At 43.0% G+C, this 24323-nt stretch overlaps 1 protein-coding gene and 1 pseudogene across 1 annotated transcript in view; both read right to left on the bottom strand.

Annotated features, from left to right (window-relative positions):
* LOC135211148 (ubiquitin carboxyl-terminal hydrolase 29-like) overlaps positions 1-24323 on the bottom strand; it is a 105039-nt gene that overhangs the window by 33158 nt on the left and 47558 nt on the right. The window contains exon 8 of the mRNA XM_064244312.1: positions 15594-15618. Within this exon, the coding sequence (XP_064100382.1) occupies positions 15594-15618 (25 nt within the window). The remainder of the gene's footprint in view (positions 1-15593; positions 15619-24323) is intronic.
* LOC135211761 (5S ribosomal RNA) lies at positions 6454-6572 on the bottom strand (annotated as a pseudogene).

Here is a 24323-nt window from a genome sequence, read left to right as displayed (position 1 = left end):
TATCCTGAAGAAGATTCTGATGTATTTGATATGCTAGCAAAGGACTTGGTGGGAAATTTCCCACTAGTTTCCAAGTTTCATCCACTATGCAGATGGTGTATTCTGTCTAATAGATGACGCAAAAGGATGATCAAGACATGCAATGATGGTCGGATGATTCTATGTCAATGATACTGTAATATGCACTTTCTACATATCAAAATTTTCTGTTATATATCTACAGCTCCTAGTAAATGCTTTTCTTGTAGTTTGATGTAGGATTCTGCTTTTCAAACACCTTATGTTACAGGTCTTTGTTGAAATGAACCAGTGGTTTTTACAATAGAAATTATTCCTGATTTATGCAGTGGCCTGACTTCATCAATGGTACTCTACAATTTTCAAGTCTTCACCATTAAACATAATTCTAGACACAACCTTTGTTACCTTTGCATGGTGGGCAATCATATTAACAAGAAGTGATGATCACTTGTATGCCATTATTCAAAATTATCCAGTTAAAAGCTATCAAGAATATTTAAGCTTGTATTCAAAAGGTAAATGCATAAAAGGTTAATTAAGTATATAACAGTTCTACTATGTACAGTAGAGCCCGCAGCTCCACGACTGTATTAGACCTCGACATAATCGGATTTCGCCACTAAATTTCCAATAAACTTTGTATCTGTGTTCAACCAAAACCGGGATTCCGACCCCGAGACCATATGATGTTTGTAAACAAACTGTTTCCACCAGCCACCGCTAGTTAGCGTCATCCAATGTTACCAAATGTAGCCTAATTTCATGTTTTTTAGCATAATTTGACCCAAGAATTAAGAGCTAGCATCTCTATCATACTTAGGGCTCTAGTACAATTTTAGAATGTATTTTCACTAAAATTTTAATAAAATGCAGATAATTCCTCAATTTCATACACAGTTATAGTGAATATACGCATCTTCATAGTGAAATTGCCTCAAAAGCAGCACTAACAAATGAGTTGATTGTTAAGTTTGAACACAACTAAGGAATGTTAAATTTTGTGAATATAAATACCCACAGAGGCATGACAAACAGTCAGTAAAGTGTGAATAATGTTTTTTTTTCATGAGTAGTCTGGTTTTTTTCCTTTTTTAAGTTTTATTTTTTCAGTAGTTATCAATATTTTAATTAAGTCTGAAGTGATTTTCACACAATTTTCAAGTATTTATTCAATGTGTATGTGATCTTTTAAAAAAAAATGGTGTTTCAGACGCATGATAATGATCAGTAATAAGTATGTATGTTTTACTTCTTGAGTAGAGACTGGTTTGTTTGTTTTATTTTTTTTTTTCCCCAGCAGCTACCAAGATGTTATATTTGAAGTACCATATATACTCGAATAACGTGCGATCTCGCATATCATGCGACCCCCAAATTTTCACCAATAAACAGTGGTTTTGTCATGTATCTCATGTATCATGCAAGTTCCTTTTCCGAGAGCGTCAGTTCATAAGGTTGCTTACTCCTACTAAAGGCCTCTTTAAAAAATAACTATCCAAGGAAGATTGCTTCTGCCTGCTTTTGACAATGTTCCTGAAATGATGACTCAGGCAAACTTCATTGAACTGTGGAAGCATACGACCTATGTAAGCCTTTTCGGGGCGTGTTTTCTACGAATGATTGCACCTTATGAAAAGCAGCTAGAACATCTCAAAAAAAAAAAAGTTGAAAGTGGTGAAGAAGTTGAAATTTTTAAGTTTTTTTGTAAGTTAAGTGTTATAGTTTTGTTAATGTGTTTGTAGTTTAGTTTTATGTTTTCCTGACATTTTTTTATGTGTTTCGTAAAGTTAAGTGTATTGTACTGGGCCGTTTGTCCTCCTCCCTCTGGGTTCGCCACTTTACGGAGATAGCCTCACTCGAAAGGTAAGCTTCCACATTTTACTACATACGTACAGTATTTCTTGTATACCATGTACACTAATACACTTTATTTACAGGTACATACATATTAGTACTACTAGTATGTATTAAGTTAGGTATTGAATGGTCCAAATTGTTGTAGTATTTCATTGTTTATAGGTCAATTTAGTTTTATTCAGAAATTTACTGGGGTGTTTTTGGAGGGCTTGGAACGGATTAGCCATTTTACATGTAAATTGCAGTTCAAGATACGAAGGCCGCCTCAGAACGGATTAATTTTGTATCTCGAGGTACCACTGTATACTGTATATTATATATTTAAAATTATATATACGTTTAATATGATATTTATTTAACTCTCGACTTATTTAGTTGTAATTACACGTAATGTATTGTATAGGGCAAGGTTTAAGGTTAGGTAATATTTGGTGGTCAGGAACGGATTAATCTATTTTCAGTTACTTTTCAAGGGAAAACTTGATTCAGATCTCGAAATTATCGAATTTCGACGCTCCTTCTGGAACAAATTTGTGTCGAGATCCGGGGCTCTACTGTACATAAAAATGTATGGTTCACCAGTATTCAAGTGATCCAATATCTCCACTTTCTGGTTTGTTAACTAAGAAAAATACAAATTGATTAAAAAAATCGTTCATTTTATAATGCCTTCTCAGATGGCTAAAAAAAAAATCTCTCCCACAATAATGTCCACTAGTCATTTCTCCAAGCAAACAGGTATGGTTGAGAAACCTAGTTGATCATTTCAACCATGTCACCATATCTGATAGGATCATTAGGTGAAGTGAAGGGAGCTTATGGTATTGCCCGTGGCGGCCCCCCCTTTTTATTAAGTCGATTTGCACAACTACTTCTTGAAGGAGAGTTTCTAGGTTTACTTGTACCTAATTAATGTCATAGAGAATAAATACAAAACTTCCAACTTGGCTTCCTACCCACAAGTTGTAAGATGTTCTGTAACTAATACTCTTTTTTGCATAAAGTGCTATTATCTAGCATGATTTCCTGTAGACATAAGGTTATAGTTGAATGTTCATGAATCAAAATCCTCAACTCTCCATATTAAGCCTTAAGACTCCAACAATCTAGTCAAGGATTAATGACAAACCATGATTTTCTTCCAAAATCTTTTTCATAAATTTCCAATAAAAGTTCTCAGTCTTTCAAGCTTTCTTCAAATCTTAAAGATGGTCTTGTAATGGCCAGCTTATTTCCTTTTCTTGATATATCTTTTTTTAAGAGAGGGGTAATGTATCTCAACAGTGGAGTCTTCCTTCTTTTTTTTTCTCTCTCTCTTCCCTTTTGTTTATGAAATGACTAATTACAATGATAAGTGCTTCTGACATACCTCTATTCATGGAGTTTTCTCCAAGTTCCAGAAAATTTTTGAAGAGAGTACTCAGCAGTTTCCAGCACTAGAGGGTTCAACAGGAAGCAGGTGGTCTACACCTGGGAACAATGCCTACTACTCATATTTCAACGTAAAAACACTTCATATAATGAAAAATAACCTTGTCCCATATACACAGTTTTTAGATTAACTTACGCTAAATAGAAGCGAGAAAATCACTCTGAATCGAGTTAAATACAGTAATAATCTTACCTCTGCTCTCAGTTGATTTTTCCAAAACAAAAGATTGATTGCTTTGTTTGTATTTTATAATACTATAGTAATATGAGACTACATAATATTATTGGATACAGTAAAGCATAACTTTAAGAGCCAAGGAAAAGATGCAAATTTGTAATGTTTGTATTTCATGAGGGTTGATTGGTGTTGGACTAAGCCACTGATAACCAGACAACGATGCTATAAATCCTATGGAGTGTAAAACCCAGGCATGAATATATCAAACGCGCCGTACAACCAAAGTGCTGGTAGCCGATAACCAGACAATGGTGCCCTATAATGAAAAAATAACTTAATGTAGTTCACAACTGATGTATTAGTCATATTTCAACTTAAAAACACTTCATATAATGAAAAATAACCTTGTCCCAAATAAATAGTGTTTCTAAGGAATAATTTATGCTATATAGGAGCAAGAAAATTGCTCTGCATTGAGTTGAGTACAATGAAATAATCTTACCTCTGCTCTCAGCAGATTTTTCCAAACAAAAACATGATTGGCCTGCTTGTATATTGATACAATAGTAATATAAGATTACATACAGCAAAGTAAAGCATAACTTTTTAAAAGAGCCGAGGAAAAGATGCATACTTGTTGTTTGTATTTTATGAGGCAGTCTTGGCACTTAGCCTAAGCCACCAATAACCAGAGAACAGTGCTATAAACCCTATGTAGGGTAAAACCCAGTTATGAATATATTGAACAAGAGCCGTGAACCAGAAATGTTGGTAACCGATACCAGCTGTAACCGGGGGCTGCCTGTATATCAAAGAAACCTTCTCAGTTCAACGAAGTGCCCACATTTAGCCACTGATGCTTAAAAATCTACGAGTAAGCAAATCTCCAACTTGTTCTCCCATGGATAACCTACAGACATGAAGCTGAAACATCCCAAGGTTGCTATGAATCCTCATTAAGTGGCTGCTTCAAAACCCTCAATGATGTGAGACACCTGGTGTTGTCACTAGCATCAGGTCTAAAATCCACTCTTGCTATTATCAAAGGGGAAGACCTATGTCCCCATGTAAGCCCTAAACTGGTCAGGTTCCACCGACAAGTACCTCTTTGGTTCGTTACACACGCAAAAGTTGTCAAGGTGTCTTTGACAATGCCGACATATTTTTTTCACATGATACATCAATGCTTAGAGGCCTATGAAGATAAGACTTCAGCTTGAAGAATCTGACAAGAGCTTGTGGCCTGCTGATCCAGAAGGTGGGCTCCCCATCCACAACCCAATTCATCCGCAAGCATTAAAATCTCCAGAGAAAGGAACAGGGGGTACTTTACAAATGTGAACAAGGGTTTTGCCATCAATGAATAATGTCCAGGACTTCTTTAAGACTTCAGCTGGGTGATCATCTAGAATAGAGTCTTTAGACTACGATATTGAAAACTTATTGTTGAGATTATTCTAAGGCAGCTATGCAAGACCAACCTCTCCTGAGAAACAAGATGGCTAATCAGGGACAGCCATTATCCAGGCTTGAAGATCTGGACAATAACGGAATAGTTGAATCAATGTTATCCAAGACTGAGAATGTCAGCACTATATGATGATGGGTTTGTGATGAAAAGAATAGGCAAAAAAAAAAACATGAGATCACATCAATGGCATTACAAGATGCAGTCTAATAATTAAATCATCTAAAGTCGTATAAAAACCACATTTCCTAGCAACAAGTTTTTTAAAAACTCAAAAAAAACTTCAAAGGACAAACAACTAATGCACCATTTACTTTTAAATAAATTCAATATATAAATTACAGAATATTGGGTTACCATTTTACCCATCCATACATCCTGAAGCAAACCATTTTTCTTATGTTCTCTTACCTGGGAACACTTGTTACAGTTGTAACAACTGATGAGGTACCATGACCACACTTCTCACATGTCAGTTCTCGTTCATCCTCACCCATGTAACTTGACACAGCATCCTGAAGTGTATGCCCTCCACTATCTGGAAGGTTTACATACAACCCAAAATATGACTGTTTCCTTCCTTCTACTTCACCACATCTGAAACAAATTGCCAATTTATATTAAAAATGCTTCTACTGTAAGCCATTTTACACACCTCATATGCAGGAGGGCATAAATATGACAAATTTTTAAAGTAATTTGTATTTTTCCAATCATACAATCCTGAAGTCTTTACATACAGGGTTTACTTTCAGCATAAGCTGGAACCAGCCGTTTAACCTAAAACGAGGTGGTTATTGGTAGCTGGCTACCTACAGTAGGGGAGGAAGCCCAGCTATCTAGTCAGTATGCATTCACTTTATCTTTTGGTCCAGGTAGCAGAATGAGGTGGGTCATTTATAAAAAATTTGTCATTTGCTCCTACACATATACAATCCTTCGTCTTTAAAATATGGGAGACTTTAGTCTTGGTGAGAGGATTCTGAGCAAATCTCTGAGAACTGACTGGTAGTTCACCTCAACTGGGTGGGCCATCTCATTCCTGGTCACGTAAGAGCAAAGGGACGGACCCCCACGGCCTCTGATCTGTTGAATATGTGTGATGTTCAACCGCCAAAGGTATGGGTCTTTCAAATTAATGGGATATAGCATCAGGGATTCAAAGAAAGGCTTGGATGAACCCACACTGTCGGGGACAATAACACTGAAGATAACCAACAAGGTTGTTCATTGTCAGTCCCTCTCTCCCCTCATTAAGTAAAATGGTAGCAGGTAATGCAGATGGCCTGTGGTCACTTAGTATCCCCCAGTTTCCACCCTTAGGGAATCCTTAGATTTGGAATGACCATACCCTGTGATCACCTGACTCAGACAGAACAGTGGGAAGGTGCTAGATTTGGAATGACCATACCCTGTTGATCACCTGGCAAATCAGACAGAACAGTGGGAAGGTGTAAGCCTTAAAACTTATTCCCTGGATGCAAAAGATATCTATAGATGACAACAACATCTGGTGCTCTCAGTCAGTCACCTATGTAAGTACTGGCCAGACCCAACATTGCATAACTTCAATGACTGGATGAAAGATGGTGCTTTCAACGTGGCATGGCTGTTGCCTGTTTATGCCCACCGTCTGGAAAGACAGAAATGAACAGTAACAGATTGAAGGTCTAACTCAACTGTCTTCCAAGGTTGGACAATCTTCTGGAATGTCGTGACCAACTGACCTAACACTGACCCTAGCAACTGAACTTGTCTGTCATTATTATTTAGCTTGCCTAGAATGGGCGGTTGACCACTGTGTTGAGAGTGCTACTGCTCTTTTGTGCACCTGCATCATCAATTGAGAAGATGATAGGACACTAGACCCCTTTCTTGTTGACTATGGACTTACCTTGGTAACATTCCTTATCAATAACAAGGAGCGCCTGAAGAGGTAAGAAGTTCCAGGACATCAAGCTGCAATGCTATGTATGTGAACACACGTTACCTATCATAAAGATGCTCAACGAACTAAGAGGTCAATTGATACAATCTGGCTAATTCTGTAAAAGCCAACTAATAGAAACTGCATTCTTCACCTCCCTCACAAAGTCTCACAAAGAAGCTTATACAACAGACCTATGGAGGTCTAAAGATGTGCAGTCAAGTTTCCTTCCACAACCGGAATACTGAAGGGTGGTTAAAGGTAGAATTACAACAAAAGAGACTGGGTTTGCACATCAAGAAAAATGAATATCATATCAAGTCATTACTGTTCCTATGACCTTGCTTCAGCTCAGGGTTGAGATAAACAGCCAGGGCAGGACCTAGACACTAAGCCACAATCTCAAGATGACAAAGGTGACCACACACTGCCTATCCTTGGCAAACAAGCTGCATGAACCACAAATGCTCCAGCCTTGAGCACAAAAAACTGGTGCCATGCGCCACAGTATTGGCCATTCCCAATGTTAAGGGTATCACCTCAGCTGCCTAACATCTATTCAACCTTCCACCTTCTCCATACTCTGATGGATCAGGTGACAATGAATTTGTGAGTATTTAAATTTGCAAACACAAAGGAAAAAATTGAATGTCAAATTAAGATATTATTTTAAGGGACCCTAGAACCCAGTATTTTTAGGTATTTATTCCACATGAACAAAAATTAGAAAGTAGATTCCATAAGGGACTACAGTAGTTATTTTTTTACCAGTTTTTTTTTTGTGCATTTTGGCACATTTGCACACATTGAAGTTTACATACTGCAGGCATTTAAATGCCAATTGACTCCAAAGTGACCCCTGTCAAAAGACTGATGTATGGTTTTTTTTCTTCAGTACTTTTGTAGAGGCTATATGTCACAATATTTTGTTTAAATGTGGCTGGATGGAACTTGTCTCATAATAGTTAGTTATATCTTATTTCCCTTACTATTATAGCTGAAAATGTTATATATATCATCAAATACGGAATTGTGAATATGCAGACCATACAGTAGCTTATATAGGAGGTCAAGTCAACAGGGAAAAAGCTTGAAGCTGAAGCTAAAAAAAGTCCATCCAATGGAAATTCTGCTAAGTAACAGTCTTTAGCTGTTTGTGAATCTTTTTTCATGCCAGACAGTGTGAATATTTCTAGTACCAAATATGAGAAACTAGTAAAAAAGTCTGGTTATGATGCTAGAGCCAGATAGTTAACCAGATGTATTTTCCAAACTGCAAACTTCACACACACACATAACTTGACTTTTGGCATCTTTTTCCCAAAAGTAAAGTTTTAAAACAACTTCAAAATTTCTTAAGCTCCTTTGGATTTGAAACTAGGGGCATCATTCTTTTTGTCATTTTGTTTCTGAAAGATTCTAGTTTTTTCTTTTTTTGGCTTAGTTGAACCTGTTTGCATTACAACTTATTTTTTTTAAATGATTTTCAGTATATTTGATTTTTAATTTTGTCTAGGCCTACAATAGTCTGCCTAATCATTTAGTACCAAAGTCAAGAACATAAAAGTAATTGGATAATTTAAACCTTTTATAAAATTGAATGTGTATAGTTTTCAATAGTGCATATCTTCCACTTTCCAATAATGTTTTTTTTTCCCTAATTTGGCTGACCTCAAAGTTCACCCAGCTCTTAACTGTTAATGAATCAACAACCTGAAACTATTTTAATTAGGATTAAATTTAAAAAAATAAAAAAATGTATAGAGGTCATATGGTCCCTAAACTCTGTATCTGAATAAGATTTTCAGTTCTGTAAGTTTAAAGTTACATAAATTATTGATTTTTTTATAAAGTGTAAGTTAAGCCTATTTTGCCAGCCTGGCATAGGACAACAAGTACGCTACATTACATTCTCAGTCTGAATGTGATATAGACATATGCAATTGCATTAAGGAAACTACACCTGCTTTGCTTGCTTGCTTCACTCAATTTTTTTTTTTTATGAAGCTTCAATCTGTCATTTTTTTCTTGATGAAGAATTTGAGAGAGAGAGAGAAGAGAGAGAGAGGTAGGAGAGGAGAGACGAGAGGAGGAGAGGAGAGAGAGAGAGACGAGAGAGAGTGAGAGAGAGAGAGAGAGAGAGAGAGAGAGAGAGAGAGAGAGAGAGAGAGATTTGATTTATATAGATTATTGCATTATCCCAAGCACTGGGGCAACTAAGACCATTTAGTGCTGAAACAGAAAAGAGAGTAAAAGGTTTGAAAGGTGTTACAGGAGGAAAACCTCGCAGTTGCACTATGAAACAATTGTTAGGCAGGATGAGGACAGTAAGATTTGGAATATAAAGAATATGAACAGCAGTACAGTAAAAAGGAATGAAAGTAGTTGCAGTAGGGGCTGAAGGAACGCTCAAGAACCCCAAGTAATACTTACATTGCACTAAATGAGGTGCAATGACGGCACTATCCCCTCTACGGGAGAGAGAGAGAGAGAGAGAGAGAAAGCAGGAAAATTGTGTATTTTCTTTAATGTGTTGCACTTGTCTCCATACATACATACAAAGATATACTGTACACATATAAGACTGAAAAAACATGTATTCCACATATATATACATACTAATATACATATGCAGGATAGCCAACAGGCTAAGCTTACACATTGACTTTACATAAAAATCTTCCATGTAACTATTTAATCATAATTTATGAATGTCCTATTCATAATCAAAAACGTTTAAAAACATGATATTGTTAAGATACAATAAAGTTTTGTACATACTTACCTGGCAGATATATACTTAGCTATAGACTCCGTCGTCCCCGACAGAAATTCGAATTTCGCGGCACACGCTGCAGGTAGGTCAGGTGATCTACCGCCCCTGCCGCTGGGTGGCAGGAATAGGAACGATTACCGTTCTAGAACCAGATTTTTCTCTTCCACCTGTCTCCTGAGGGGAGGTTGGGTGGGCCATCAATCGTATATATCTGCCAGGTAAGTATGTACAAAACTTTATTGTATCTTAACAATATCTTTTTGTACATGGAACTTACCCAGCAGATATATACTTAGCTGATTGACACCCTTGGTGGTGGGAAAGAGACAACTATTTACTGAATAGACAGGTAAACAACATACGTTGTAGGTAATAAATAAATAAAACCTTGGTTCCTACTTGATCAGGCGGAAGCCTCCATGGCTAATGCCTAGGAATCTGCTGCGCCTCAAGGAGCCTCAGCGAGGATGTGACCTATGGCCTAAGAGTTCTTGTGGGTCTGTCGATGGGGGTCTTATCCATTTTTTACTCGACAGAGCCTCTTACATGACAATATGCCTATGCCTAGTGGCATAATTAAGGAGCACAACACCGATCCCGATCACCTGATCCTAACACGAGGGTTAGTGCTTAAGTTGAAAAGAGTTATCTACAAACTCCTTTCAAACAACCCAAAGAAAAAAACACGACGTTAATAAAATTTTTAACTCACTAGATAAGGATCAGTATCTGCTCCCTATCCCAGCAATGTATCCGCAGACACGTATCAACCAAGAGAGAAGGATCCCTCGAAGGTTATCTTGACATCCTTCGGATAATGGGAAGTCAACACAGAGTTGCATCTCCCGATGTGACAGCTAATATGTCCTTATGACATATTGTTAGGAAAGAACAAGAATTCGGAAAAGCTCGCACTTCATGCGCTTTTAATTCTCAGCTGTTTGAAGGAATCATCAATGCACTTATCAAGTGCTTAGGAGATCACAATGTCTCAAAGAAGGCCAGGGCGTTCTTTGATATAGATCTCTTCTGGGTGAAGCCTGGAGCCTGGCTAGCGCTTGGCAGGCGCCTAGCGCCTGTCTAGCGCCTCGCGCCTGGCTGGAGCCTTGCGCCTGAATGGCGCCTAGGGCCTGGCTGGAGCCTCGCGCCTAGATGGCGCCTTGCGCCTTGCTGGTGCCTGATTGGCTCCTCCTTCCTGGCTAGCGCCTCGCGCCTGGCTGGAGCCTTGCGTCTGGCTGGTGCCTTGCGCGTGGGAGGCACCTGGAGCCTGGCAGAAGACTTCATGATTACTGTCTATGAGTCTGCATGCCTCAAGAGTTTCAGCGAGGTAGGGACCTATGGACTGACAAACCCTTCTGGATCATGTCAATGGGGGTAGCCCGCTTACACGACAGAGCCTTCTCGGATCGTGCCAATGGGGGCTGACCCACTTACATGGCAGAGCCTTACCTGTATCATATCAATGGGGGTGGGACTAGCCCTCTTACATGACAGAGCTTTAGGTTTCTCTTTCTGGAAGGAGCCTTGCGTCTGGATGGATCCTCAATCCTGACTGGAGCCTAGCCTTGAAGGAGCCTGGCACCTGGATGGCGCCTGGCTGGCTTCTAGAGCCTGGCTGGACTCCTAGAGCCTGGCTGGCTCCTAGAGCCTGGCTGGCTCTTAGAGCCTGCCTGGCTCCTAGAGCCTGCCTGGCTCCTAGAGCCTGGCTGGCTCCTAGAGCCTGGGCTGGCTCCTAGAGCCTGGCTGGCTCCTAGAGCCTGGCTGGCTCCTAGAAGCCTGGCTGGCTCCTAGAGCCTGGCTGGCTCCTAGAGCCTGGCTGGCTCCTAGAGCCTGGCTGGCTCCTAGAGCCTGGCTGGCTCTAGAGCCTGGCTGGCGCCTTGCGCCTGGCTTGGCTCCTCCACACTTGCTGGAGCTTCGAGCTTGGAAGAGTCTCTAGGCTGTCTGACGATGTCCACATCGGGACACTCTTATATCTGTCCGATTGTTCGCCTCTGGCGCATTTGCGCCAGGTTGGCCCGGCGTCCTTCTCAGTATCCGACCATGACAGAGTTCCTTGGAACTGTCCGCCTCTGGCGTTTTTCGCCTGTATTGGCATTTGGCGCTTGGCTGGCGCTACATTGTCCGAGAGAGTCCTGAACAACCACATAGTTTATCAGGAGACTGGAGAAGGGTGGAAGAAATTCTTCCCCTTTGAGCTTTTTGGCCCCTGGCAAGGGGAGGTGATTTTAGTCAGCTACACCCAGTAGACGACAGGATATCTAACAACACGAGAGAGAAGAGTCTTCCTCGAGGAGGATCCTTCGTGAAACACTTCTTTTGCTAACGAGATCTCTTCTTACATGTTGATGACGGTTCCTCAGTTGCAGAATCTTCCTATCCTTGCCCGAAGGAAGGGAAGGAGTCTGGAAGTCGAAGGAGACTCTGAGCTGAAATTGGGCGGAACCCTGATTTCTAGCTCTTATTGGTATCCTTCTGAATACCTTCTGGGAAGCATTTTGAGCCCTCATCGCACCCCGAAGACTCTGTAGGCAAACGTTTTAAACCATCTTTCTTCTGTAGATGAAAATGTAAGTACCCTGCCTGGGCAACTAAACTTCTCTCTGAAAGCGTTGCGTCAGGAATAGAGGGATTTATTTCTTTTGCCAGACATACTATGCTGGCAAGAACCCATTGCCGAGTCTCCATTGAATCTGATGCGAGATTCCAATGCACAAAAAATTCACTTGTCTCTTGGGTCGTTTAGGGCTAAGAGAAACAAAGAATTCCTTCATAAACTTCCTCAAAGAAGTCAGATGAGGAGCAGTTCCATTTTGTCGGAACACGGAATCTGTGGCCACACAAAAAAAAAAAAAAAAAAAAAAAAAAAAAAAAAAAAAAAAAAATCCCATTCGAAGTACATGATATCCTACTCTTGTCGTATTGGGGTATCGTATAAGATCCCGAAGATCTTAATCCTCTGTTATCTCTAATTCCCTTTGTAGAGACAGAGTATGGCCTTTAACTGCGTTCTTTGATAGCAGATATATACATAGGTGATTACTTCCCTCTGAAAGTGAAGAAAAAACCTCGCTATGTGGTTCACAGAGGTATCGGAAGAGGACAGTTTCCTCATTCCCTAACACGATCTGCAGCAATTCTATGTCTTAGCCATGACTATTGTCATTTACCTTGAAAAAATGATATTGTTAGTATACAATAAAGTTTTGTACATACTTACCTGGCATATATACTTAGCTTAGGTCTCTGACGTCACGACAGAAAATCAAAACTCGCGGCACACGCTACAGGTAGGTCAGGTGATCTACCTTACCCGCCGCGGGAGGCGGGTGGTAAAGAACCAGTCCCCCTTTCCTGTCAGGTTATTTTCTTCCACCTGTCTCCTGAGGGGAGGTCTGGGCGGGCCATCAATCGTATATATCTGCCAGGGTAAGTATGTACACTTTCATTGTATACTAACAATATCATTTTTGTACATGAACTTCCCTGCCAGATATATACTTAGCTGATTGACACCCTTGGTGGAGGGAAAGAGACACATACTTACTTAGAAAGTGGGGACAAACACATGTTTAAAGGAATACATAATATAAACCTCTGGTTCTTACCTGATTTAGGCAGAAGACTTGATAGTTACTGTCTATTAGTCTGCGTTGCCTAAAGAGTCTCAGCGAGGGCGTGACCTATGGCTGAAGAACTCTTTGGGTCTACCAATGGGAACTGAGTCCACTTACTTGGCAGAATCCAAGCAGGATCTGGTCAATGGGGATCAACCCGCTTACATGCCAAGAGCCTATCACTACCAATTGCAAGGAGCCTTAAGCACAACCGATCACCTAACCAATTACTAACATTAGTATACGAAAGAAGGAGCTGCCTCCTGCAACTTCCTTCGTACAACCAAAAACTCAAACTTAAAACTAACAGGGAAAAAGGATTAAAAAGGATGTGTTTCAGCTCCCTGCCCAGCACTGAATCCGCCGATACGTAAGGGCCTAGCCCAAAACACTTATCATACGTAATCGATACGTCCCTTAGGTAGTGATTAGAGAAGACTGATTCACACCTCCAAAAAGTGGCCTTCATAATGTTTTGTAATGACAAATTCTTCTTGAAAGCCAAAGACGTCGCGATGGCCCGTACTTCGTGCGCCTTGACTTTCAGAAGGTTAAACTGTTGCTGATGCAAGAAACGAGTGTGCTTCTCTAATAATATTCCTGATAAAGAATGAGAGTGCATTTTTAGATAAGGGCCTACTGGGGTCCCTTACAGAGCACCAGAGATTGCTCTCATTAGCGGCAAGTCTTTTCTTCCTCTGAAGATAATATTTCAGGCTTCTCACCGGGCAAAGAGATCTCTCCTCTTCTGTCCCGACTAAGGAGGATAAGCTTTTGATTTCGAAGCTCCTGGGCCACGGCGAAGAAGGGTTTTCATTCTTGGCTAGGAAAGCCGGAAGAAAAGAGCAAACCGCGGAGCCTCCTTGGAAACCTACCTCACCTTCTAGAGCCTGCAGCTCGCTGACCTCTTTGCTGACGCTAACGCACAGAGGAAAAGAGTCTTCATCGAAAGGTCTCTGAACGAAGCAGCATGGGGAGGTTCGAACCTTGAGGACCTCAGGAAGAGCAGCACGACATCAAGATTCCAGCTAGGCACTAAGGAGGAGGTTCTTTTAACCGTTTCAACGATCTGATTAAATCATTGGAGGTCCTTGTCCTCAGATATGTTTAATCCTCTATGACGAAAAACTGAGGAAAGCATGCTCCTGTACCCCTTGATGGTGGAGACAACCAAACCCACCCGCATTTTCCCTCAGGAAGATAAGGAAATCTGCAATCTGCGTCACAGAGGTACTGGAGGAGGAAACTTTATGAGTCCTGCACCAGCGTCGAAAAACATCCCACTTCGACTGGTAGACTCAGATGTGGAAGGTCTACGTGCATTGGCAATAGCCCTTGCAGACTTTGCCGAAAAGCCCTTAGCTCTGACGAGACTCTTGATAGTCTGAATCCAGTCAGACTGAGAGCGGGGAGGTTTTTGTGAAACCTGTCGAAGTGGGGCTGTTTGAGAGATCGACTCTTAGAGGTAGGGATCTTGGGACATCCACCAGCCATTCCAGTACCTCTGTGAACCAGTCGTGGGCGGGCCAGAACGGAGCTATCAACGTCATCCTTGTTCCCTCTGACGCTGCGAATTTCCTTAACGTTTCCCCTATAATCTTGAAAGGCGGGAACGCGTACAGATCCAGATTCCTCCAATCCATGAGGAATGCATCTATTGCCACTGCTCTTGGGTCTGCAATAGGGGAGCAGTATAGATCTATCCGCGCATTCCTGGAGGTCGCAAATAGATCCAGATGGGGCCTGCCCCACGTCCTCCACAGCTCCTGGCATACGTCCGCGTGCAGAGTCCACTCTGAGGGAAGGACTTGATTCCTTCTGCTTAGCAGATCCGCTCTGACATTCGGTTTCTCCCTGTACGAACCTGGTGAGAAGCCTTATGTCCTTTCCTCTGACCACAAGAGGAGCGATCTCGCTGTCTCGTACAGGGAGAAAGAGTGAGTTCCCCCCTGTTTTCGAATGTAAGCCAGGGCTGTAGTGTTGTCGGAGTTGATCTGAACATATTTCCCTTTTACGAGGGGTTCGAAGGTCTTGAGAGCTAACCAAATCGCTGTTAGCTCCTTCTTGTTGATGTGCCAGGACACCTGATCTCCCCTCCAGGTGCCTGACACTTCTCTCGACCCGAGAGTAGCTCCCCAACCTTTGTCCGAAGCGTCTGCATACAATACTAGGTTGGGGTTCCGGACTTGCAAGGAAAGGCCTTCCTTGAACAATAGAGGGTCTAGCCACCAACGTAGATCCTCCTTTATCTCTTGCGAAATCTTGAACGCAAAGTCCAGACCTTGATATTTCCGATCCCGGAGTTCCTCGTCAGGAAGAACTGTAGGGGTCTGAGGTGCAACCTTCCTAGAGAAACGAATTGCTCCAGAGAGGAGAGTGTCCCCAACAGACTCATCCACTCCCTCGCTGTGCATACATCTTTCTCTAGAAAGATTGCTACCTTCTCCAAACCTCGGGTTATCCTCTCTGGGGACGGATACGCCCGAAAAACCAGAGAAGCCATCAGAATCCCCAGATAGATACGCTCTTGACTGGGGATTAGCTGTGACTTCTCGAAATTCACTAGCAAACCCAGAGAAGCTGCTAGATCCAGTCACTCGTAAGTCCTCCAGACATTTCTCCTTGGATTTGGCCCTGATAAGCCAATCGTCCAAGTAGAGGGAAATCCTCACTCCCTCGAGATGAAGCCACTGGGCAACGTTCTTCATCAGTCCTGTGAATACTTGGGGGGCCGTGGAAAGGCCGAAGCATAGGGCCCTGAACTGAAAAACGTTCCCTCCCCACATGAATCTGAGATATTTGCAAGAAGAAGGATGGATCGGCACATGGAAGTAAGCGTCCTGAAGGTCCAGTGACACCATCCAGTCCCGGGACGAAGAGCTGCTAAGACTGATGACGTCGTCTCCATAGCGAACTTCCTCTTCTTCACAAGACATTCAGGGCGCTTACGTCCAGAACCGGTCTCCATCCTCCTGAGTTCTTGGGAACTAGGAACAAACGGTTGTAGAACCCCGCTGAAAGTGGGTCCTGAACCATCTCTATTGCCTCTTTCTCTAACATCAGCTCTACCGCTAGAGCGAGGGCTTGATTCATCAGTGGGTCTTTGTATTTGGCCACCAGTGCCCTTGGTTAGGAGTGGTGGTCAAGGGTGGTCTCGAAATAAAGGGAATGAGGTATCCCCTCTTGATGATCGCGAGGGACCAGTTGGTCCGCCCCCTTCCGTGCCCAGACATCTGCAAAGTTCAGAAGTCTGGCACCCACAGTTGTCTGGAGGACACCCGAACTATTTCTTGGCCCTAATAGACCGGGAGAAGGTCCTTCCTCTTCTAGGTGGTCTCGAACCTCTGGAGGAAGAAGAGCGAGACGAAGGTCCTCCTCGAAAGGGTTCTTGCCTACTTTGAGCCTCTTTCTTCGTCTTCTGCTGAAACGAAGGTTTCGGAATTCTAGCCGAGCGAGCTAGCATATCCTGCGTCGCTTTTGCTGATAAGACGAGCTGGAGATATCGTTAATCGTCTTCTTGGGGAAGAGGGTGCGGGGAAAGTTGCGAATACAGCAAGGAAGCTCTCTGTGCGTGCGAAACCGCCTTGGTAAGAAAAGAGCAGAAAACGGCCCTCTTCTTTACCACTCCTGCACCAAAAAGAGAAGCAATTTCCCCGGAACCGTCTCTCACTGCCTTGTCCATGCAAGACAGAACTGCGTGGAAGGTCTTCAGGCGAAAGAGTGTCTTGCTCTGAGTCCTCTTAGCCAACACTCCCAGGGTCCAGTCAAGAAAGTTAAAAAACTTCTAAGACTCGGAACATTCCCTTCAGAAGGTGATCCAACTCGCTCATACCCCACGTCGTCTTCGCAGAATTCAGCGCCGAGCGACGTGCGGAATCGGACCAACGAATGAGAAGTCCGAGTCTGCAGAAGAGGGAAGAGTTAGACCCAAGGGCTCTCCTGACTCGTACCAGAACCCCATCTTACCCGTCAGCTTGGACGGGGGAAAAGAAAAAAAAAAAAAAGAAAAAAACTGTCTTGCCCTTCTCTTCTTTTGAAAGCAACCAGTCGTCAAAGTTCTTCATAGCCTTCTTCATAGACACTGTAGGCTTCATCTTAACGACCGAAGACTTCTTAGACCGTATTGGTCGTTGAAAATAAGGACGGAGGAGACGGAGGAGCACAAGGCCGAAAGAGACTCCCAAAATCTTGCAAGAGGAGGTCTGTAAGTCTCTTATACGAAGAAACCGAAGCATCCTTGGGCAAATCTTCCTCCGAATCAGCAACAAATTCTTCCGAAGAAGACGTCTAGAAGCTCTACTGCCCAGGAGGAGTAGCTAATCCTTGGAGAGCGCCTGTTCGGAGAGCGCCTACTGGAAGAAAAACCACCGGGAGAGCGCTTACACGGGGAGCGCTACCAGGAGAGCGCCTACCAGGGAGAGCGCCTACTTTGAGAGCGCCTCCCAGGAGAGCGCCTCCCAGGAGAGAGCCTACTAGGATAGCGCCTAGTTGGAGAGCGCCTCTAGGAGAGCGCCATACTTTGAGAGCGCCTCCCAGGAGAGAGCTACTTGGTGAGCGCCTGCTAGGAGAGCGCCTACTTGGGGAGCGCCTACTAGGAGAGCGCCTACAAGTGGAGGCCCGTCTGTCGGAAACAGATTCTAACTCCACAGAAGAGCGTCTGGATACGGGAGAGCGCCTATCAGGCTCTCTGCGCCTGCTAGGCTCTTGGCGCCTGCCATCCTCAATACGCCTTGCCAGGCTTCTTGACGCCTGCCACGGGGAGAGAAAACATCCACAGATGAATCCCTGTCAGAAGCGCGGCGCTTACAAGGCTCTGAGCGCCTATCCAATCGGGAGTGCTCTAACGGAGGAGAAAATTCGTTCCGTTGCCGCCTACCAGGTCTTGGCGGCCTACTAGGCTCTTGGCGCCTACTAGGCTCTTGTTGCCTACTAGGCTCCGAGCGTCCGTCAAAAGGAGAGTGGCCACCAGGCGAAGAACTCTTCCTTCGCTCCTGACGAAAACTAGGCTCTTGACGTCTGTCAAGCTCTTGACGCCTAACTGAAGAGGAGCGGAAATCCTGAGGAGAGAGCCTGGCCTGGATCCTTACACCTTTACTATGCTCACAACTCTTGCTGGGAAGAGAGGAGAGCCTACTCGGAGAAAGATCCCGAGCTCCAGCCTGCACTTCTGAACTCCTACTAACAGGCTCAAAAGCTCTTCTAGCCAAAGGAGATTTAGCCGAAGGAACGTTCTTAGACTTCTTCACCGGAAGTGAGGCGTCCTTCCGACGATGAGAAGTCCCGGCAATAGACTCTGCTAAAGCCGCAATCTGCGCCTGCAGACCCGCCAGGATACGCGCAGGAGATCTCTTAAAACTCCCTCTACAGGGGGACGAAGTCCCCGAGAGGCGACAGGGGAGAAGCGTAACAGGACGAAATCTTGGTTCTCTTGCGTTCCACTTCAGGTTCTTCCGCGAAGGATTCGGGGCTGGAAGGAAGGGCGCAAGGATCCTTCCAGGGCCTCTTGAGAGGGCGAGACGACTCCGATGCGCTCCATCTACGCTGAGAGAAGGCGACGAAGATGACGAGAAGCACTGGCGCAATAACTCCTTCTTGGTTCGTTCCAAGGCAGCCTGGGAACGAGCAACAGGAACTGCCGAGGGGACGCCTGACCGGTGGGGGTTCTCCCTAACCTTCCTGCGGCTTTCGACTTTCCTCCTCCACTGGGTCTGGGAGTCTGGAAGAGGTCTAGGCCTGGAAGCGTTAGTGAGCCGGTCAGACGCACCCTCCACTGCACTAGGGGCACTGCACTGATCACTTGCACTATCATCACTCTTACCTTGTCGAGAGCGAGCGAGGCTCTCCTTACTCCTGATCGAGGCTCTCCCAGAAGCAACTTCCGAAAACGAATCTTCGGGTTCAAAGCTGGGCGCAGGGGCTGAAACTGGAGAAGGAACTACTTCTACTACAGGATTCTCAGCGTCAACTTCACTCACCCTCGATCTAGAACTCTTTGAAGAAGCCTTGCGCACCCTATCTTTCTCTAACTTTCTCACATAAGAAGAGAGAGCTTCCAACCATCCTCATCCAAATTCTCACACTCTTTGCAAGGGTTAATAAAAGAGCATTCATTCCCTCTACACGACTCACATACCGAGTGAGGATCTAATGCAGCTTTAGGAAGCCTAACTTTACATTCCTTCTCTGAACAAACCCTAAATAAACTAGGTTTCTTAACTTCAGAATCATCCATGATTATAGATATGAAAGAGAAATCCAAAAGAAAAATCCAAAAAACAGTCCAAAAAGCGTATGCCAAGCCAACAACCAAAGTGTACTTCACCAAAATCCAAATCGTCGGCAACGAGAACGAATTTCAACTATCGTAAGGACTGAACAACAGGTGTTGTCCAGCCGGCGACAGAAAATAATCTGACAGGAAAGGGGGTGGGGGACTGGTTCTTACACCCGCCTCCCAGCGGCGGGTAAGGTAGATCACCTGACCTACCTGTAGCGTGTGCCGCGAGTTTTGAATTTTCTGTCGTGACGTCAGAGACCTAAGCTAAGTATATATCTGGCAGGGAAGTTCATGTACAAAAACCTCTCATTCATGTCCACTTCTGGTCAGTCTGCACGCGGACAGACTCAGAGTGGAGAGGTTTTATAGGTCTATTTATAATAGATTCTGATAGAATATCCAGATACTCTTGGAAAAGCCTTACGAAAACATGCTGTGAGAAGAACGTGACTTCTGTGAATCCAACCTCTCTAAGGCCAAAATGAGGCATACATCCTCTCTTCCTTTGACGCCCAATTATCTTAATATCTGTTAAGAATTTATAACTAGGGGAAAAAAGGCTAAAGTTTATTCCCTTCTTTAAATTTAAAGATGTCTTATATTGCTACCTCTGGTTCGAGGAAAAAGAAGCAGTCTAAAGGAAGCCTGTTCGTCTTCTACCTTACAGAGATCTATGAAGAAGACTTTCCGCAGGTTCTCACAACTCTTTTCAATAAATGTTAGACATACGTTAACAGTTATTATCTCGATCGAGAAGGTTCTCACGGACATGCAAAATCTTGCATCGAACCTCTTAAGGATCGTTACGTTCCGTGTCTGTTCCCAAATAGGTTCTCTTTTTGTTAACGCGAAACCGGGGCGAAAAAAAAGAGATTCTCGATGCTCTTTGCGATATGAGAGAGTCGTGGAATGGCCTAAGTGATTAAAATAAATCATTTCATCATTCCTTGTAAGCGACCCTTTTCGATTAAATGGGTAACGAAATCAGGAACGAATCTTGCCGTTACCGAGCCTGCTGTCCGAGAGGCTACTGGACTCTTAGGTTAATAACTCGCTAAAACGAGAAAATATCTTGGATGGTGCTTCTGGCACAATTTGCGCCAGGCTGGCGCTTCCTTCTAGTTCTTTTTAGCTTATGTGCCATAACATCTATGACCTTATGGTACCCGACATCCTTCACATGTTAATTCCGTTCTTAGTGGGAAAAAACTTTTATATACGTTAGTATAGTTCATTTGAGGGAAACAAACTTCCTGCCACTGAAGAGAATGTTTCCCATCCGACTCACCCAACTTCTCTGAGCAATATCCGAATTTAAAAAGGTTGTGTGCGTTTCTCGAAAGGATGAGAGAATTATATATATCGCGCGCTGCCGTATTAGAATCCTTTATAATACTGTCACATTGTGTAAACAGCATTAATCTAGGAACCTTTTGTAAGGATACTAGGAATTCTGTAGTTAACCTCGGTATGTGCATAAAGACTTGACCATACCGTAGTCTTAAAGTGAATTCTCTACTACATTCATCTTCTCTACTAAGCATGTACTCTAATAAGCCATGCTTTCGTAAGCATGAGAGCCATTATACAATATAGAGTTTCGCTGCGTTAGAATCCTTTAAAAATGTTACCTACGGTAAACAGCATTGAAATGTAATATCTTTCTTATTGAAAGCTTCTTAGCAAAAGGCAGACAATATTTTATTTATGTTTGCTTAACTATCCCCTCAATCCGAGGCTAAAACCACGATTGTAGGGGAGAGACACGGTTATTCATTCCATCCCGCAGGAGAGAGACATGTTACCGCCCACTCATGACCGACACCTACATGATACTGCGTTGGTGTCTAAGCGATAGCAGTCTCGTTAGCCGACTGGCCTTACTCTTCCAGAGTTGCCAGCTACTCCATTTAATAAAGGAATCTTTATAACATTATTATCGAACTTCAGGAAGTTCTTATCATGCATATCTAAGCGAAACAAGACTTCGATAAATCTAGAAGCTAAGTAGGTGTTGTCTTAACAATCCCTTTAAGCGTAGTCCTTCCTAGGAAATTCCTGGAAGGATACTGGTAATTGAGTTGCTCAGCAAAGAAGTAACTACGGTATGTGCTTATGATTTGCCCGTATGTTTATTCTCACAGCAGATACTCTACTACCTTCTTTCCCTGCCGAGGCAGATAGAGAAAGGATATTCTGGCGCCTGGATCCTTGCACCTAGCGCCTGGAATGTTCCGCGCGCCTGGAATGTTCCGCACGCTAGAAAGGAGGACTCGCTCCTGGAACGTTTCCGCTTGCGTGGAAGGTCCCGTGCGCCCTGACAGTTCCGAGCGCCCTACTAGACCCTTTTGTTTAGAAAGAGCCTCTTGCCCGGAAACGTTCAATGGAAGGATCGTTCTGATTGCCACTCTACTGTAAGGCTCCCTTGCTTTTTTCTAGCCGTCTGTTTTTCTGGCGCAATTTGCGCCAGGGTCTGGCGCTTCGTCTCTTTTGAAGGCGCCTTGCGCCAAGAAAAATTTTCTAGAACGCGGCTCGCGTTTGGTTAATGTAGGAATCGCGGCTCGCGCTAGTCTGTTAGCTGGAACGCGCCTCGCTGCTGGCTATAGGAACGTACCTCACGCTAGCTGCTGGAACGCGGCTTCCTGGCAGCGGCTGGCTCTTGCTCAGTGTTCTCTTAGTTTTCAGAGAACGCGCTAGATCACTCCAAACATACATTCTTCGTCTTTTCGGATGTAAGATGAAGAGACGCACTTTTTTAAGGATGCCTTATCAATGGCTATCCTTGGCAGTCTGGGGACGTTCTACAGAACCTGCCGAGGGGACGGGGGACGCCTGACCGGTGGGGGTTCTCCCTAACCTCCTGCGGCTGTCTACTTCCTCCTCCACTGGGGTCTGGGAGTTTGGAAGAGGTCTAGGGCCTGGAAGCGCTACGGAGCCGATCAGACGCACCCTCCACTGCACTGGGAACACTATATTCACTTCTTACCTTTTTAGAGCTCGCCTTTTGAGCTCCATCCATTTATCTTCAAATTTGCACATATGAATTTGTAGATTCTGTGGAGTAAGAAGTGATGAGGATGCAACAACTACTAGAATTGTCAATACTCTAACTGCTCGTTAGTACGAGAGCTCTTAAAGCTTCTAAAGGAAGCGTTTATCTAGTTATATGCTTTCTGACTTCCTAAAGTAGGAAAGTTAGATCTTATATTTCCTTCATCAAGTTCTAACACTTATACACGTATTAGTGAAAAAAAAAAAACAAAAATCAATATTTCCCTTATTGCAAAATATAAGTGTCTACCGAAAATTCGGTAGTTTCACGTAATATATTCTTCGAAATTTCGAAGCCAAATTCATTAAAAAAGTTAATAAAAAGCGTATGCCAAACCAAAGACCCAGTACTTCCTGCAAAAGACAGCCCAGAAGGTCGATGGCGATGAAAAAAAACGAAAATCAAGTCAGGAGGTAGCAACAACGTATGTTGACACTACCGCGACAGAGAAAATCTGGTTCTAGAACGGTAATCGTTCCTATTCCTGCCACCCAGCGGCAGGGGCGGCGGTAGATCACCTGACCTACCTGCAGCGTGTGCCGCGAAATTCGAATTTCTGTCGGGGACGACGGAGTCTATAGCTAAGTATATATTTCTTGCTGGGTAAGTTCCATGTACAAAATTCCTAAATTTACCTATACAATTGTTTTTCGTTCCTGTTGTTGAACTGGAGCACTCACAAATTCATTGTCACCATCATTATCTCTCCTTGTTTAATGATCAAATTCAATTACCAACCAACAATTGGGAGGTGGTGATAAACCATAAACAGAAGCCATTGTCTCACCTGGGGTAGGCTCATGCACACCTGGGCTGACTGTTGGAGTGGTCTGCTTGCCTGCTCTTACATAAAGATCTGGCAGTAGTACATATCAAATGCCTTCAAAGAAACCAGCAAATCTTTCCTGACAAGGAAATTGTCTTACATACTCCTCATAAGACCTACCAATGCACTAAGACCAAGGTCATAAGGTAGGCAAAAAACATTATATCCTTCACACTTTTTGCTGATAAAATGCATGCAAAACAGAAGCACAAAATGCCATAAACACAAAACAAAAGATGGTCTGAGTACAGCAAGCTGTCTTATATGTACCTGTAGAAAAAGTGCGTTGATGATAAAAGTTCTTCCCAATCACAATATAGCAATTAGAATCAGCAACTAGTTTCAGCTAGTGATGAGGAATATCCTAAATACAAAGGGTGGTTTTTATTATGAACACAGGAAAAATTCTATTATAGTCCACAATGCACATTAGAGCCAGGATATGCATAAGAAGCCTGCAGAGACAAAAGACAGCCTGTAAGTAGCTGGAGATTACTGACAATTCTCTGGGACACAAGGAAGAGGGAGAGACTGAAGGAGGATCAATCAATTTGAATAAAAACTAAAAACAATGAGATATTCTCACAAACTGCACTGACAGTATGCAAAACAGTGAGGAGCACAGTTACTACTTAAATACCAATCTAAGGTTCTTTTAGCTATTCTGCCAATTCTGTTTAGAAGACACAAAAATACACACCTGGAGACATTCACAGTAAATAAGGATGCTTATATGTAACTGATGGGTTTGTGATAAAACAAAAAGTTATGTAGTATACGTACTTTAAATAATATAATTATGTCCAAGGCATCACAAGTATCTTCAAGTTCTTATCACTGGCCTGAATAACTCTTACAACAAATCAATTTTGTATATCCTGCAATTCTGTGAATGG

Source organism: Macrobrachium nipponense, chromosome 4 (assembly GCF_015104395.2).
Source record: "Macrobrachium nipponense isolate FS-2020 chromosome 4, ASM1510439v2, whole genome shotgun sequence".
Taxonomy (NCBI): Eukaryota; Metazoa; Arthropoda; class Malacostraca; order Decapoda; family Palaemonidae; genus Macrobrachium; species Macrobrachium nipponense.
Note: the sequence above shows the minus strand (reverse complement) of the source record. Positions and strands in the feature narration are given on the sequence as shown.